The sequence below is a fragment of the Schistocerca piceifrons genome, chromosome 2 (assembly GCF_021461385.2).
Source record: "Schistocerca piceifrons isolate TAMUIC-IGC-003096 chromosome 2, iqSchPice1.1, whole genome shotgun sequence".
NCBI classification, from domain to species: domain Eukaryota; kingdom Metazoa; phylum Arthropoda; class Insecta; order Orthoptera; family Acrididae; genus Schistocerca; species Schistocerca piceifrons.
Window position 1 is genome coordinate 293,072,642 of NC_060139.1, and position 18,991 is coordinate 293,091,632.

Here is an 18,991-nt window from a genome sequence, read left to right on the forward strand (position 1 = left end):
CAAAAAGAAAAGAAATATTACAAATCTGAACAATTTCAGCGGAGTATGTCAATGACTTACCAACATATTAAGTGTGGAAATGTATAAAACTCATTACTAGTTGTAAACAAACTGCAACTTAGGGTCGTCTCCCTTTTAACGCATTGCTGTTAAATAAGAGTTCCATTATTATCCTTCGGATATAAGTACTGAGAACTATAGATGAGTTTAACAGTAATAATAATGTAATAGATGAGACCCACACAGGGGCTCTCACCCTTTTTGTGAGTATTGGATTGGCAAGCATGGGGCTCCAGCCCTTGCCGTACTACTTCCTTTTCTGTGCTGCTTGTCTGTCCTTCTACCATACTTCCCATTGTGCTTCCTTTCTTTTCTTGTCCTCTTCTATCTTACATTCTACCTCCACTTTACGGTTTGAGGTGTTCTTTTTTGTCTCTTTTCCTTCCATGTCTGTTCCCGAAGCATGGCTAATGCACGAGGTGCATAAAGGGTGCCTTAATGCATAATTCTCTCCACTGGGGTTGAAGGGTAGGAATCGCATGTACCCTCTGGTAAAAGCCAGGCCCCGGGTGGGGTGATCACCTGAACCACGGTACCTTCCCAATTTCCAACTGATTACTCTGTCTGAAGTTTGGAAGTGGTGCCCTGAGGTGCGAACAGTCACTAAAATGGGTTAGTACCCTTGTGTGTGGATCTCCCATCAGGAAGGAGCATGCTGTTGGAGACACTGGCAATCGTATCACAGTGATTACACTGAGCCAATCCGCTCGACCTCAGTCTCAAAAATGGTCATGGAAAGAAATCAAGGAAATGTCAAATCTTCCAGCTGCAATGTGCTGCTTATTAAATGCGAACCGAGGCAAATTGTGCATTTCAGGGCTAAGAATTGTTGAAAGCTACACTACTCCTCAGGTACGCTGTACGTATAGTGGCCCATCGCTTACTGAATCACAAATTTGTTTACCACATGGCCCCTTGACAGATTGACTAAGGAAGAAAGGAAAGGTTACTTCTCTGACTAAGAGCATAAAGGCAGTACATCAAATTATTAAGAGGGTTGGTAAGGAATTAGTGCCTACTTATACTCCATTCCTTACAGCTACTAATGTGATGTTTCTGTCAAAGATCAAAGAGGGGTATGAGTTGATTGTTGTGAGACGCTATGGTGTTAGTGTTTCAATTAAATTTGTATGTCCTGTAAAAAGCAACCAAATGTGGAAACTGTGACAGAGATGCATTTGAGGCAGATTGCATACCTGCTTCCACCTACTGGGTAACTGAACCAGATGATGCGCCTTTATCCTGCTAACAGCCTGTGTTCCATGATCAGTGGGATGTACAGGACACCCATGTAGGGAAAAGATCTCAACTACTGCTGTTTTGAAACACTACCATGTTACGCACGTTATGGAGCCCTGAAGGAAATAGGGTCCAGGGCTGGAAAGAAATCCAATGTTCCTTCAATGTGTCTGCTGGGGTTCCTCATCCAAGAAGTGGAAGTGGCCCTGCAGCTATCGAGGATGCGGGGTGCAGTAGTCAGCAACTCGTTGCTCATGTCAGTACCAATAACACCTGTCACTTTAGTTCTCAAGACATCCCCTGTTCCTTCACTTGGCTGCCAGAAGTGCTGCAGTGGATGGGGACGCTTTGCTTTGAAGCCAAATGTAGTCTCAACCAAAGGCTTCATTAGTTCTATGACGATCACAACTGCAGATTTCTGGATCTATGTTACAGGATAGAAAGTTTTATGGCTCCCTTTGATAGGTTAGGGGTGCCCTACACAAAGGAACAGCTTAGGTAGCAGAGTACTTATGGAGTGGACATCAGGATTTTTTAGGCTAAGGTGGCAGTTTGAGGTCCTCTGATGAACACTCACCAGTCGATAACCCTCATAGTGAAAGTTTGATAATTATTTCTTTGGGACCATCTACTCACAACTGAATGAAACAGTTTTTGCGCCTTGCACGTTTCACTGTTATTATTTTCAGTGGCTTGGAAAATGTGCATAATTTTGTTTATGCTGTTTGAGGTTTTGCTTTCCTGTCATGTAGTAATAATTTAAAGTTGTTCTTGCAGATTTCGTGGATGATTATCTGTATGTGTTCTTTTTCCTTTGTTAAAGTTTGCTTCATCTGCTTGCTTCCATTTAAAATTTTGTTTTCACAGCACTAGGAATTGAACACATCAAAACAAGTACTCAGTTATACTTCATAAAAAAGCAAGAATGTGCAAGTACTCATTATAACCTAAACATATAGCATAAGACATCCCAAACATACAACATACAGCATACGACATCCCGAACATAAAGCAAATAGTATAAACAAAGTGAGACATTTTCCAGACCACTGAAAATGCCTTGCAAATAGTAAATATGTAAAAATAGTATGACACAAAAATTGTTTCACTCACTTGTGAAAAGATGGTCCCAAAGTAATAATTGTCAAAATACTGTAAAATTATTGGTATTTGTAACAAAGCTCCTGAACTTAGTGTCCTCCAGGAAAGTTGTCACATTCAAATTATTCTTGGAACTGGGGACTTAATGAAATCTGAAATAGAGGGCTTCCAAATATCTATCAAGACATGTAACGTATATCGGAAAAACAAATCAGACTCCACAGGAGCGGAAATGTTCATCACTGTCAACAAAAATATTGTGTCTATCGAGGTTGAAATTGTGTCATCTGTGAAGTTATTGGACATCGGTAACAAGCCTAGATGAACTCGGTTATCATATATTTTGAGAGACCACCTGATTCTGCCATAACAGTTGTAGAATTGTGCATTTTCAACTTTTCGCAGCATAATGAATGGTCCATTAAATTTTGGGCATGCGACCACGCAAATAAAATTTCTTCCACTGGTATTTCGGTTGCATACGTCCGGCCATTTTCAGAGTAAGTCACGCAGCCGAAATATCAGTGGAAGAAATTTTATTTGCGGAGCTGCATGCCCAAAATTTAATGGACAGTTGTAGACTTATTCAAAGTACACTTATTCAGTAGTGCGGAAATACCCAGTTTGTGCAGCATTAGTTGGAGGCGACTAAGCTACCAAGTATAAACTGGGATGATGCCTATGAATTCAATGTTGCTGATACTGACACTCTTGAGTAATATTTTTGAACACATTACCCGAGAACTGCCTTGAACTACTAGTTAGACAACCAACATACAATGGAAATATTTTATACTTTGTCCGCAGCTCGTGGTCTCGCTGTAGCATTTTGCTTCCCGAGCATGGGGTCCCGGGTTCGGTCAGGGATTTTCACGTGCCTCCATATGTCTGTGTGTTGTGTCATCTTCATCATCATCATTTATCCCTATTATAATCGGAGGAAGGCAATGGCAAACCACCTCCGCTAGGACCTTGCCTAGTACAGCGGTGCGAGTCTCCCACCTCCTCCCCTACGCTCTGTTAAGGAATATGGGACTTCATCATTATTTTATACCTTGAAGCTACAAATAGGCCTGGCAATATTGGCAGTGTAAGTATAGAGACAGGTATTAGTGATTATGATGTCATTATAGCAACAGTTGTTGAAGTTAATAAATCCATCAAGAAGGCTAGGAGAGCATTTATGCTAGAGAAAGCAGATAGGCAGTTGTTAGCCTCCTACTTAGACAGTGAATGGGCTTCATTTAGTTCAAATATGAGAGACTTGTTATGGATGAAGTTTAAACTGATTTTAAATCGCACGCTGGAGATGTATGTTCCAAGCAAGTGGCTTAAGGATGGAAAAAATCCACTGTGGTTTAATAATAGAATATGGAAAATGTAGAGTTTGCTGCACTCTCAGTTCGTGTCAGTAAGAAGACCAGTGCGCTAAGCACACAACTTACACCGTCATATCTTAGCGAAAGATCTTGCCGAGAACCTGAGAAAATTCTGTCTCTCATAAAATCACAAACTGGTCGAAGGCTTCTAACTGGTCGCTTGTTGACAAACCTGGGGTGGCAATAGAAGACAGCAAAAGGAAACCTGAAGTTTTAAATTTAAGAAAGCATTCATGCAAAAGGATTATTACGGACACACAACACCGTGATTCCAGTACAACATTAATTCAAGGATAATCAATATTTCCAGAGTGTCTGTAATTACAAATATCAACCCGCAACACCCTCCCCACCCTGGTCAACTTCTAAAGGAATGACCAGTTGAACGGGACGTGAGATTATGGATCCTTCTGAAGTTCGTAAGGTTACAGTTCGTATTTTACCATCTCTTCCTTCATGAAGATCTTCTATCTGCGCCTTCCTCCACATGTGTCATGGACGAACATCCTCTTGTAGAAGAACGACATCACCCAACTGGAGTCTTCCTGAATCTGGCCTTCGTTGATGAGTTTCATGGAATTTTTTGAGCAGGATCTGATACTCTTTCTTCCATCTGTTCCAGAAGTGTTCTACCATCTTCTGCAGCTGTTGAAATACCTTGGACAAGTCCTTTCTAACTGGTGATTCTGGACCAGTAGGTAGTGTTGTGAGTCCATCACTTACGAGGAAATGTGTGGACGTCAGTGGCTCAGATTCCTCTCCCCCTTGCGTAATTGGTCTAGAGTTTATTGCTGCTTATGGCTTGCTGGGTGAGGTACTTATGCGTCTTGCTTGCCATGAGAGCCTGCCAGAGCTCCTTCAGCTCTAAGTGCATGGCATGGAAGGTAGTAGCATTATCAGTGTAAATTGTGCTGGGTGCTCCTCGTCTTCCGACAAACCTTTGTAGGGCTTGAAGAAATCTGTCAGTTGACATATCTGAGCATAGTTCCAGGTGTATGGCTCGTGTTGTTGCGCATGTGAATAGAGCAATATACGCTTTCCTCGTAATATGTCCTTGTCTGACATATAATGGACCAGCAAAGTCAATACCTGTTACTGTAAATGGTTTCAGTGGTGAAACTCGTTCAGCTGGTAATGGAGCCTCAGTTTGTTGAACAATGTGAGCTTTCACCATCTTACAAGGTAGGCAACGGTGTAGAACATGTTTAATTGCCTGTCGAGCTCTAAGGATCCAGAATTCTGTTCTCAGTTCAGATAACACTATGTTTACTCCAAGCTGTTGCAAACGAATGCGAGTCTGCTGGATCAGTAAACGTGTGAAATGATGATGTCCTTCAAGAAGAATCGGGTGGCATTGATCTCTGGGTAATTCTGCAAACTGCAGCCATCCACCGAGACGAATAAGACCATTATCCAAGAATGGGTTGTAGCGAGCCATCTGAGAATTACATGGTAGAGGCATGTTGTTGTATAGTGCATGCAGTTTGAGCGCAAAATGTTGCTGTTGAACAGCTTGAATCCAGTAAGTGCCGTTTAAAGCGAAGTACCCATTCTGTAACTCTTAACAGCTTGAAGTAGCTACTGTACCGTGTAGCTGTTAAAATAGGAATCATTGTTTGTACCATGAAGACTTGGTCTGTTAATTTCTTCTTTCCTGGCAAGGAGTGCTCTTCCGTCTGCAAAATTTGAGTCTACTGTGTTTTGTTCTTTGTTAACCAAGCAGGTCCATGGAACCATACAGAAGCATGGTGAAGTTCATCTGCTGTGGTACCTCGGGAGGTTAGATCAGCTTGATTTTCGTCACCAGGGCAGTGCCTCCACTGTGACTGATTCGTTAAGTCGTCGTATTTCCGTAACACGGTTTGGCACAAAGGTTTTCCATCAACTAGGGTCATGTTGTATCCATCCTAAGTCTACAGTTGAGTCAGTCCACAATGTTGCACGACTTGCATTATAGCTCGTGGCCCAACAGAAATAATGAAGTAGTCTTGATCCAAGAAGTGTCGCTAGAAGTTCCAGCTGTGGAAGAGTTATTTTTTTGATGGGAGCTAGTCGGTTTTTACTGCAAACTAAATGGACTGATACCATATTTATTGTGGTGCACCGTACGTAAAGGTCTGCTCCGTAGGCCTTTTCTGATGCGCCGCAAAAGACATGGATTTCTGGCTCAGTGTTTTCAGATACACCAACCCATCGGGGCATTTTTGTGTGTGAACATGATTGCAATGTTGATACCCACATTCGCCAGCATTTGCTAAGATCAATGGGTAAAAGCTCATCCCATTCAATTCCTCTTGACAAAATTTCTAGAAAAATTATTTCTGCAGTGAGGGATACAGGCGACAACAAACCCAGTGGGTCATAGAATCTAGCAGTGTTTAGTAGTACTTCTTGCTTAGTGGCAGGATGATTTGTAACATTGTCGGTAACATTGTTGTGAACAACATTGAGCGTATCTGTAGTGTTTATGACACCTTCTGATTGCCATATTCCAATCAGTTGGCTTGAATTTGTGGCCCACTTTGCCATTGGTAGACTGATCTGTCCTATGAGTGATGTAAGCTCATAATATAAGTTAAATACGGCATTGCCATCTTTAGCACCTGCTACAAAATCATCCACGTAATTATTATCTTCAACAAGTAAAGCAGCTTGCGGAAAATTCATTTTGTGCATTACAGCAAGTTCTTTCAGCATGGCTGCAAGAAGAAACGGACTGTTGTTAAGTCTGAAAGGTAGCCAGGTGAAGCGGTATGTAATCCTTTCTTCAGTTGTAATATAGTTTCCATGTTGATCTACGATTACTTTGTACCAAAAAAACCTCGTGAGATCTCTATCTTTCCTGTGAAGAATTAACTGTAGAAATGCTTGTTTGATATCGGCAATTAAGGCTACTTGATGTAGACGATATCTCAGTAATATTGAAAGAATGTCAGGAAGTAAATTAGGACCTATTTCTAAAGAGTCATTCAATGAACATGCATTCTGGTCGTGCGACAAACCATCAAATACAATCCTCCATTTGATGACGCCTAACTTTTCTTTCTTTACTGCATGATGTGGCAGATAAATTGTCACACAATTTCTGTCCAGAAGGGGTGACTTCCACATGTTTCTTCTTGATATGTTCTATTATTTGCGCCTCATAAATTTGTTTCAGTTTCTTGTCCTTCGTAAATTTTTTCTCCAGTGAAGCAAATCTCTTCTCTGCTTGCTGAAGATTATTAGATAACATGACGTTGGGTTTTCTGGGGAAAGACACTACTCTTCTTTTGCCTTTGATGCAGTAGGATTTTGAGAAATCTTGCAATAACGCCAATTCCTTCTGATTCAGAGTTGTTGTTTCATCTTCTGTGATTCCCATTGTTTCTAAATTCCAGAAACGTCGTAAAATATCGTCTGTTGTTGTCGCTGTCTCTAAACTGATGTAGTTTGCCGTCACAAGGTTAGCTGTGGTGTTTGATTTGCTTCCACTAAGAATCCAACCTAGAATGGAAGGTACCAGAACAACTGATGACGTTAGTCAAATCGGAGGGGAATCTTTAACGTTTTTCCATTAGTAATCTGCTCTGATAAGAATCTCGATGGCAAGATCTTATGTACCATCCCTTAGGTCCGCAAACTGAAGTCCCTGTGTGCATACAAGTTTTCTTAAATCGGAAGGCACAGTTGGGTGTGCGGAAAATGAGTATGCGCTTCCAGACACAGTCATAGACGTCTTGGAATTAGTCCATATACCCTGTAGTGTGAATTCTACGACTCTACGATGCGTTGAAGTTGCAGACGACATTTCAAAGGCGTTGACAGGTAGATCACGATGTTCTGTAGTTCTTAAACCTAGCTCATCAATCAGGAACTTGGAAATGAAGCTTGACTGACTACCGCTATCCAGAACGCAGCGAGTAAGTTTGCTTAATCCTACGGGTCCACTGACCCAAACTCGAGCTGTCTGAAGATAACTAAAACCTGCTGAACTTGCGTCGATTCTCCCTACAGATGTAGAGCTAATTTGCTGAGAAGATGAAGAAGAGGCAGCAATGTCAGTACAGATAGCTTTGTGATGACTCTTCTTGCATTTAGAACACGAGACCTTGCCCTTCTTACTGCAGTTTCTAGCATTATGACCTCGGTTTAGACATATAAAACAGCGATTATCTTGCTTTAGTTTATGGATACGTTGTTGGCTGTCAGTTACTATGTTGCAGTCTTGGGTCCAATGAGAGCGAGCTTTGCAAAATACGCAATACGGTTGTACCGGCACTTCTCTTTTAGGCTTAACGCGGATTTTTCGCTTGCTTTGAATTTTGCAGTGGGCGTGAAGCTAGGAGATGACCGATATTCTGTACGAATCTTTTGTGCAGTGAGAGCACCACAAACCTCTTCTTCCAAAAATTTAAGTAGTTTCAGTACATCTCCTTCCGTTACTTCGGTTCTTCTAGCATGAATGACCCATTTCTGGCACATTTCAGCGGGAAATGAACGCAGAATTTTCGGAGTGAGAATTTTACCGTATGCCACGTCGTCTTCTCCTAAGGCACGCAGTGCTTGAATACGACGGTTACATTCCAGTAATGTACTGTTCAGCATTTCAGGTGTCGCTGACTGTACTGGCTTTAGCGCATCCAAATAATCGAGCTATAATGCGATTGCTATCTCCGTATCTATTCAATAAAATTTTCTTTGTTTCTTCGTATGTGTTAGCCGTTATAGGTATTGCATCTACTAGCAACTTCGGCTCGCCTGACAGATACCCTCGTAGGAAAACATGTTTGTTTACTGTAGAAAGGGTCTTTATCAATGGTCGATTCAAATTGTTCCCAGAAGCGGGACCACATTTCGACATCTCCACAAAATGACTCAAGCTTAATTGCTGGTAGCTTGACAGAGTGGAATAAAGTTGGTTATGTGAGCACTGGTGGTGACGTGATATTCATCTGCGACGTTGTGGCTGAAAGCTTGTAATCAATTGCTTTTGTAGCCTTCTGTATAGCGTGTTTGACTTTGTTTATATATTCCTCACAGCTCAGCACGTCTGCATTGTATTCGTCGTCAGAGAGAAAATTATGAATAGCGTCGTCTAATGAAACGAGCTTCTCTAGGGTTTCTTGAAGACGTTCCCTGTAATGTTCAAAACCATCAAACGGGATTTCTATGGTAAGAGCATCAACAGCCGCACAAAACCACGTAGCATTAGTCCTCTCCCTAGTTCGCTTTCTTTTGAAGTGTGCTAAGTGTATCTCTGATTTGTCCTGCATTATGTCTTACCAAAGATGGCTGTTGTAAGATTGTTTACGAGTGCGCTTGTGAATAGCTTAAACGTTTAACAAGCAGCGTACGCGCAAACGTAAGTGAACGAAAATCTTTTAATAAAACTAGCTACTCTGAGTGCAAGTTTCAGGTTTGCAATGCAAAGCCGCAAAAATTGTTTTGAAGCAACCAGTTGATGCGATCATATTATATTGGAATGGACTTAACTTGTGATACGGTCCGACGTCGTCTCTTGTTTCCTACAGCGTGAAGTAAGCCGTTAATTGTTGAAATCACACAGGAAATCGCAATTTCTTCGGCACCAAAATATTACGGACACACAACACCGTGATTCCAATACAACATTAATTCAAGGATAATCAATATTTCCAGAGTGTCTATAATTACAAATATCAACCCGCAACAAGGATTATACCAACAACGTTACCATTGATTGACTGTCACACAGACTCCCACATGTAGGGCAAAGATATAGGCATCACCGGGACAGAGAAGCAACTGAAAGGGTTAGAAAAAAAGGGCAGCAGGTCCAGATGGAATCCAAATTTGGTTTCACAGAGAGTACCCTGTAGGATTACCCCTTTCTTAACTTACATTTATCATGAATCTCTTACCCAGCACAAACTCGAAAGTGATTGGAAAAAGGGCAGGTGACTCCTGTATGTAAGAAAGGTAAAAGAATGGATCCACATAATTACAGAAGAATATCGTTAACTTCGGTTTTCTGCAGAATTCTTGAACACATTCTAAGTTTGAATGTAATAAATTTCCTAGACAAAGTAGATTCTGTCCACAAGTCAGCGTGTATTTAAGAAGAATTGCTCATGTAAAACTCAGGTGGACCTTTTCGTATGTGACATCCTACGAACTATGGATGAAGGGCTACAGGCAGATTCCATATTCGTAGATTTCCGTAAAGTGTTGGGCACGGTGCCCCACTACAGATGGTTGATGATAGTCCAAGGGTACGGAATTTGTGCCCAGATATGTGAGTGGCTCAAAGACTTCATAAGTAATGGAACCCAGTACATTGACCTCGATGGCAAGTGTTCATCAGGAGTGCACCAGGGAAGTGCAGTAGGACTACTACTCTTATTCACTGTGTACATAAATGATCTGATGGACAGGGTGGGCAGCAATTTATGGCTGTTTGCTAATGGTGATGTGGTGTACATGAAGGTGTTGTTATTGATTGACTAGGAAGGGGATATAGGATGACTTACACTAAATTTCTTGTTGGTGCGATGAATGGCAGCTTGCTCTAAATCTAGAAAAATGTAAGTTCATATGGATGAATAGGAAAAACAATCCTTTAACATTCGAATACAGCAGTAGTAGTATGCTGCTTTACACAGTTACATTGATTAAATATCTAGACTTAATGTTGCAAAGCGATATGAAATAGTGGGAGTATGTCAGATTAATAGTAGGAAAGGTGAATAGTCAGCTTCATTTTATTGAGAAAATTTTGGGGAAGTTCTATAAAGAAGGTGTATAGAACAGTAGTGTGACCCAGTCTTAAGTACTGCTAGACTGTTTGGAATCACCACCAGATTGGATTAAAGGGAGACATCAAGGTAGTTCAGAGGCATGCTGATTTATTTGTTAGCAGTAGGTCTGATCAGCACGCAAGTGTTGTGGAGATTCTTCGTAAATTTAAATGGGAATCCCTGGAGGGAAGACATCTTTCTTTTCACCAGGCACTGTTGAGGTAATTTATGGAAACTTCATTTTAGTCCAGCTGCAGAATGATTCTAATGCCACAAACTTACTTTTCACATACTGACCAAAAATCTAAGATGAGAGAAATTAGGGCTTATACGGAGGCTTATATATAGTCATTTTTCTCTCACTCAGTTTGCAATTGGAACATGGTGCTTTCTGCCATACACCGTACGATGGCTTGCGGAGGATGTATCCAAATGTAAATATAGCTAGTATTGCTACACCACAACCGGAAAAGGGTATGGTCACACAGGCCTCCAGCTCCGTGCCGCAAAAGACAGAAGTCTGTGAGCTTTAAAGTAGCATCCTCGTGCACCGCTGCTGTACCAGCAGAAACACTATAAAACTTTTATGCACACAAGGGTAGTATCTTGTAACTCATACAAAAGAACAAAGATTTAAGAGGGAATACTCCTGAGAAAGTTTTCTGCATACATCTTGCCAGAAAAGCTTGAATCCTTGTCCTTCAAATGCAGAGTGTATATGCTCACTTATTATGAATTTCTGGAAGCCTAAAATCTTTGTAGGAATCAACAAGGATTCCAAAAACAATGTTCATGTGAAGCCCAGCATGCTCTGTTTGTCTAAGAGACCCAAAAAGCAGTAGACACAGGTATTGAGGTAGGTGTTATGTCCCTTTATTTCTGAAAGCCATTCAGTACAGTTCCGCACTGCCACCTAATGAACAAAATATGAGGATTCGTAATATCAGACTAGCATGATTGGATTGAAGAGTTTTTAGCAAGCAGAACACAGTAAGTCATTCTCAGTGGAGAGAAGCTTTGAGAAGTAAAAGTAACTTTGGATGTGTTATAGAAACATTACTTTTCCCAATACGTATAAATGATCTAGCAGATAACGTCAAAAGTTCTGTGTGGCTTTTCGTGGATGGTAGTGTATGGAGAGAATTCATAATGGTAGAAAATTGTATCGAAATGGATGAAGACCTGCAGAGGATCGACGCCTGGTGCAGGAAATGGCAATCGACTGTCGACATAAAAAAGTGTAACATATTACAAATACATGGATAACAAACCCCTTCCATCAATAAAAAAAGTGGCTACAAATCACTCGTTCAGCTAATATTTGAATATTGCTCATCAGTCGGGAACCATTCCAGATAAGATTGACAGAGGAAGTAGAGAAGATCCAAACAACGGCAGCAGCATGTTTCATTGCAGGTTCATTTAGTAAACACAAAAACATCACAGAGATGCTTAGCCAACTCTAGTGGCAGATATATTAAGAAAGCATCATGCTGTAGTTTATTGTTAAAGTTCTGAGAGCATACTTTTCCGGAAGTTGACCAATGTATTGCTTTCTCATAAATATGTCTCGTGAAAAGACCACGAACTTAAAATTAGAAATATCAGAGCTCACACGGAGCCTTACCGTTTATTGTTTTTCCCGTGATCCATTCGCAACAGGGACAGGACCCAAATCTGAGATCCTATGCAAAAACACCGCTTGGCGAACTCTCATTTCAGCAGTGCAAATTGCACACCAATCCTGTTCCTTACAGGCAGCATATTGAGCCTGTGAGGAAATTCCTACCTCTGAAAAAATAATAAAGTAGGATCCTCTTGCTTCTGAACTCTTTATTCCAATAGACATGAAACCAGGCACTCATAAACTGCCAATGTGATAGCAACTTGCATCTCTCTTACTTAAATAAGGCTATCTTTCAGTGGAATGTACTTGGCATCAGAGGCCGTAGAGAAGAACTGCAGCTGCTACCATTTTCACAATCCCCAGCTGTTCTAAGCGTGCAAGAAAGGAGATTACTTTTACCTTTCACACTTCAGCCCAGTACACTACAACCTGCCTCTTAAGGAAGGAACTCTAGCTCCCTGGGATGTAATGATGCTCAGCTAAGATGATATCTGTAGCCATTTCATTCCATAGAAAACCCAGTTAACAAGCTGTTGCTGTTTGTATTTCCCCATCAGCAATTACATTTTTTCTTCGCAATATTTATGTACCCTCTACTTGTTCTTAGCAGGGTAGGCATTAGAGTGCTGCAACGCTCAATGTTTGACCAGTCACGGCTCGCCTGTTGACGGGGGGACTGAGCCGCTTGTGTCTGGCCCGACACTACTTGGCTCGGCCAAGTACTCGCCTCATGTCTGTTGTCCGGATTCCGGACACACGGATAACCTAGCATGACCGGTTACCGCTGACTGCTCAGCTTGCCTCGCCTCGCCCCGGCTCGCTGCGCTGTACTGTACAAATCCAACACCCCCCCCCCCCCCCCCTCTCTCTCTCTCTCTCTCTCTCTCTCTCTCTCTCTCTCTCTCTCTCTCTCTCTCTCTCTCTCTCTTTCTTTTTCTCTTTTAGTACAAAAGTAACGCGACACAGCTAAATTTATAAAGCACTTGAAAAGTAAAATGATATTTCCCTACACTCGGGGATAGAAGACGAGTCTCATTTCCAAACAGAAGATATATTTTTCCTTTCATTAATAGGAAACATTAAATAAGTGCTGTCCCTGTAATCTAGAAGGCAACTATCTGCATAAAGAAAGCATACAAAGAAAATTAAACATTTATAGGTGTAACTTGTCATACTTTTCACTTGTTTGCAACAGAAACAAAATTATAGTTATTGTTGATCAGTAGTAAATCACTAACTCGCTCCGGATTTTGTTGGCTGCGGCGATTTATTAGTAACATGCCAGTTTTACTAAAGCATCTTTCGCTAGGTGTGGTTGTTGCTGGGATACATGAAATAAGTCTTGCAACTGCAGCCAGGCCTGGCAGAACTGTTTCAGGTCTGCTCTACCGCTTTAAGGTGTCATCATCATCTCCGGGGTGCATTAAAATGTAGAGATCTACTTTATCTGCTGCGGATGATGTGTTGTTCCTCCATTCCTTGAAACGATCTCTCTTTCTGGGTGGTGATGACACAGTATTTGAAGGATTTATGACAATAGAGAAAAGAAACAAGTAATACAGAACTTATGTGGAAATCATCGAAACGTTCCCGTAAAAATGAGGTGTTTTATGTTAATGAAATATTATATGATTTATAACATTCCCGTTTCTCTATAATACACTATCCACTAACTATGCAAAAACCATTATGTTAATGATTGCATGTTGTACCTGCGTAAGTGGCACACATTTGTCACGCATTGCTAAGAATTTCATGCTTTTCATTTATTTCGAGCATATTAAATCACGGAAAGATAGCCAAAGAAACGAAGCAATTTTATGTCTGGAAGTGATCACAATCTTCTCACAAACGAAAGTCAAGGCTCGATTTTTAATCCTTTGTACCTCCTGTTGAAAAATACATATCTGTTAGTACACATCAGTTACACTAGTTAATTATAAATCTATCGCATATCATAATGAAACAGTGCTTTTAACTGCAGTAATTACTCACTTGACAGTCAGTGTCATTGACACTGAAAGTTTGTTGCAGTTTGTGAAGCCAAAGAACAACTAACTGGATTGTCAGTTCTTTTTCGCCTTCTAATTCATCTGTGGCTTCTTTAAATGGTCTCAGGAAATGCGCAGTTTTTCAATCTGTAAGTGCCATCACCAAGACAGCAACTTCGTTATACTGAGTTTGTAAGGATTCCAGAATAGTGTACAAGCTGTTCCAGCATGTGTAGACCTCTTGTTTCAACGATGATTTCAAAGACGAGCAGAGGCCACTTTTCTTAATGTACCTTACAATGCATTTTTCAGTATTTATTGTTGATGCAATGTTCAGGGAATGATTTGACAAGAAGTTATCTTCTTTGAAAGTATGGCTAAGTGATTATACAATGAGGAGCAGAAGGAATCCTTTCGTGATTTTCCAAAGCCTTTATTACATTGGCACCCTGGTTGGAGACAAAAACAAAACTGTGCAACATGTCCGGCGAATTGTCCCAATCAACCATCCTCTCTTCAATTTCTTTCATAGTATTTACTTCCGTCTTCTTAACGTCCGGGAATTTTGTTGCAAATAAAACAATGTTCACAAGAGACCAATGTGTGTTAATGTAATGTGTTGTAAGCGTCAAATAGTGCACCTGATTATGCGAATCAGTCCACATATCAACTGTCCCAGCACATGTTTTATTAATAACTTCCACAATAACAGAAGGCATTATGCTGTTTCCTATTGCATCAGCTTGTTCTTTGACATTTCTGCTTATAGTAGAGGGATGTGGCATGACATCTGCGCATCTCCATAATGTGCACCTAGATGTATTAATTCTTGGCCTAGTTCTCTGAAACGTTCACCGGAAACAGCATTAAAAGGTCTGATATCTTTAGCACACATTGCAACACACTTTGCTGTATTACTATTTTTTGTTATTGCCGGTATCCCTGAAGGAGCTGTATCTTTGTGAGGTTTCTTGCAACTGTGTTTCTATAAATGAACGGTTCCCGACTGGAAACACACTAGTGTGGAGCAGTTTATGCACGATATGTACCCAGTAGATGCACTGTTTTCGTGTACAACCAACAGAAATGTACTCCATACTTGGCTTTTTAGACCTTCCCGTTTCTTCAATGTGTAAAACATTGGTTTCAATCTTACGTCTTCCTGCACTGGCTTCCTCGCGCTGCATTGTTACAGAGAGAGAGAGAGAGAGAGAGAGACACCATAAATGAGAAGCCCGTACTGGCTGCAGTCTCACACAGAAAATGACATGTGTAATTGTGTGAAGTTACATGCTACATATTCAGTCACGGCTACTATGCTCGGTCACCAGAACTAGTGCGGGCAGCCTATCCAGTTAGGGTGTGCTCGCCCTTCCTCGTATTTTGTGCTCGCTTACTCGGTCATGCAGGACTCTAGTAGGCATACTACAGCTTACTGCCCAGCCCACTGCACTTTTCTTACCGCTCAGTTACTGCAGTGCCCACCATCCAATTTGCGACTCTCTCAGAGCATGTGCAAGGGGCTCGCTCCTTACAAATATTGTGGACCGGTTCTTCCCCCCCTCACACACACACACACACACACACACACACACACACACACACGATGATCTACCATGATGCACAGTTTGTTTGCTCAGCCACATTCAACCAATGCTTAAGATGACTTGACAGCTTTCTAAAGTTGACTGGAAGCTCTGCTCTTTATTGGCGACCTTTGACAAACAACTGTTCCTCAGCATTGAGATCCAGGTAGAGTACCTTATGAATGATACTCTTAACTGCCACTAATTTTCCACACCTCGAATATCTTCCCTCCTGTGACAAACCCAAGCTCCCTGGTGGACTGAGCAATGCTGAACCGTGATTCGTGGGCGATGACATGGTCTCTTTGTATTTGAATACCATCCCACAGTGGAGAACTTTGATGAATATATACAAATGTGTGCAGAGAGCCAGCATACTATCAGAGACAGCAAAAAAAAAAAAAAAACCTCTTGGGTCTTTCGTTAGTTCTCTTAGTCATTTTACTCCCTGTACTGTCATTTGTGGTAAACTTTATCACATTGCTGGCAGAAAGGTCTACCTTCCAATACCCAGTCTTACTGTTGCAAATAATTCTGTCAGTATCTCAACAGTTTAGGCCAGCAAGCTCCACCCACTATCATTCCAACTCCTATCCTGGAAGTGAGTGAGAGAGGCTTGGGAGATCTCATTCACTTTGCATAATCATGAATGCTACAATACATTTTTTACTGCAAAGGAACTAGAGCATGCCCTTTCGCCAGCGTGTTGTTCTGTCCTGAAACCAGGTGACATTCACATTCAGATGTTGCAGCACCTCTCTGTCAGTGGTGTTTTCTCCTGCACACCTAAAATTTTATCTAGGAAAATAGTATATTTCCTTCAAACTGACATGAAGTCACCATAATCCCTAAACCTAAACATCCTAAAGACAGACACGTTCCTTTCAGCTACAGTCACATTTCCCTCACCGGTAATGTGTGCATGGTGATGGAACAATTAATCACCAGCTGCTGATATTAGGGCTGAAGAAACAAAAATTGCTAACAAATGTCCAACATGGCTTTCATAGTCATGACACTGTCGTTGACCATCTCATCACTTTGTTGACTCATATCGTCGACAACTTTTTGCGGAATTACCAGATTGCAGATGTATTTTTGATTTGGAAAAGGCCTGTGACACTTGCTGGAGTACAGGTATCCTTCATACAGTTTACAGACAGAGGCAACGAGGCTGCCTGCGTCACTTGATTAGGTACTTTTTAAAAGATGAGTGCATGGGTTCGGCTTTATTAGACTCTTTTATCCAGAACAGTATAATTTACATTTCAGTGCTGACTATAACGATATTTTAGCAATAAAACCTATTATTGACTGTTTCCTGCAGGCATCTCAGGCGCTCTGTTTGCTGGCATTGTGTGGAATCTGTAAATCTGTTGTATGCTCTGATTCTCTCTGTGCTGCCCAGATCCACTGTCTGATGTATACATACAATCCTATATACAGTACACTGGATCCAGGAATGCTTTCACTCACTCACTAATGCTGGCCATTGTGTCATTTGTACAGGCTCTGAGGCACATCAGGGTGTCGGGGATGAGACTGTTAACACTACTGCGAAGGCTGTTGATTTGCTACCCCATTCTTCTAGCAGTTCTGTCCCCTCGGACTCTCTCAGCACTGCTTCATGTAGGAACATTCTATTACTCTGACGTGAATACTGATCATCTCTCTCTGTGGGAACAAGCTACGTGAGATTAAACTCCTCCTACAGCTCTGGGGACTTTGTCTTGTCCTCTCATTGCGAGGAGATAATTTTAGCTAGCCCACACATTGATCGCTGTCCTTTCAGCCATCATCATGTGTTAAGCAGTGACCCCATCATAATTTTGATCTCACTGCAACAAACAACTGACGGTGCACCACTTGCGAACCCAATGTCAGTTGTCTGTAATGACTATGCTGTCGGCTGGAAGTTAAACTTCCTACCTTCCGAATGTCAGTCCTTTAACCCTTCACACTTTAATGTGTTTTTGTCGTAAAATGATGGAGGAGATTTAATTTTCAACTGTAGATACCAGTTGTCTTAGAAATTCTTCCCAAACAACCTCTTAAACAGGATGGTCATTGTAATTGTTCATTTTACCTTACCACTATGGGTTTTTTTTCTTATAACTGGTGTTTCAGGTTCACTTTAATTATTCATTATAGTTTTAACCACCTGCTAATGCTGTTTAGGTTCAAAAGTATCAACTAACTTCAAGACCCAAAGAATGGTTTTCCTGGCCCATTTTAAATCATGATTAGGCACTTATTACCTCAGCTGTTTCACACCCCAGATCCAAAAAAAAAAAATAAAGAAAAAAATAGATGAGATTATAATGGTATCTCTTCAATACACTTAATGTCCATCATTCTATATTTTGCTATCGAGCAATCTCAGCTTGGGTAGCACTAAGTATCTATATGTAGTGAAATACACAAACATCATGAATTTGACTGTCGTGTCAAAATCCTTACAATAGTTGCAGGGATTAGCCATCACATACAGACAAAAATGTAGCGAGGGACTGCAATTTATAATATGTATAGATATTTTTGCTTCTGTTGTTATAAACTATTCTCCACATACTATATGTAATATGCAAACTACATTTGGCTCATCTCAATATGTGTGTCTATTCTGCAGGTGTCGTTGTGTTTCACTGAGAGTAACTCAGTATGAACCTCCTCCCAGTGAGAGCCACGATGAGCGAAATGCTAGACTGGGACGGCCGCAGTCACCTCATCTTACCATCATCAAATACCAGCTGACAACGGTGCTTTCAATATCCCATCGAATGACGGGACTAGCATTGAGTGTCTATATGACAACGTTGGGCTTAGGTAAAAATTTGTGGACAGTTACGTCGGCCATAAGAATAATTTATTTTCTAATTTACAAAATGATCCATAATATTGTATTCTTTAAGACATATCTGCGTACATTCCTTAACAGAAAACACAGCTGACGTAAAGTCCTGCAAGACAGCACCACAAACCCTAAAAAGTAATAATCATCACTTTGAAAATATGGCAAGCCCAAATTCACAGTGATCATTTGAGGATGGAGCCAAGTATCAGAAACAGACCATTATTGATAAAGTTTCCTTGCAGTTATTTTGCATACCTAAATAATTTAACTTGGTAACATATTGAACTTTTTATAAATATAGTTACATACAAGGATATTTATTAAAATCAGAAGGTAAGTACTAATAATATACACGATAGAATAGGAGCATTTAGTCAGCTGCAGGGTCAATCCATA

The 18,991-nt window shown here is 40.9% G+C and overlaps 1 protein-coding gene across 1 annotated transcript in view; it reads left to right on the top strand.

The window, feature by feature from the left end:
* LOC124777933 (succinate dehydrogenase cytochrome b560 subunit, mitochondrial-like) overlaps window positions 1–18,991 on the top strand; it is a 61,924-nt gene that overhangs the window by 16,323 nt on the left and 26,610 nt on the right. Inside the window, exon 3 of the mRNA XM_047253486.1 lies at window positions 18,371–18,567. Coding sequence (XP_047109442.1) covers window positions 18,371–18,567 — 197 coding nt within the window. The remainder of the gene's footprint in view (window positions 1–18,370; window positions 18,568–18,991) is intronic.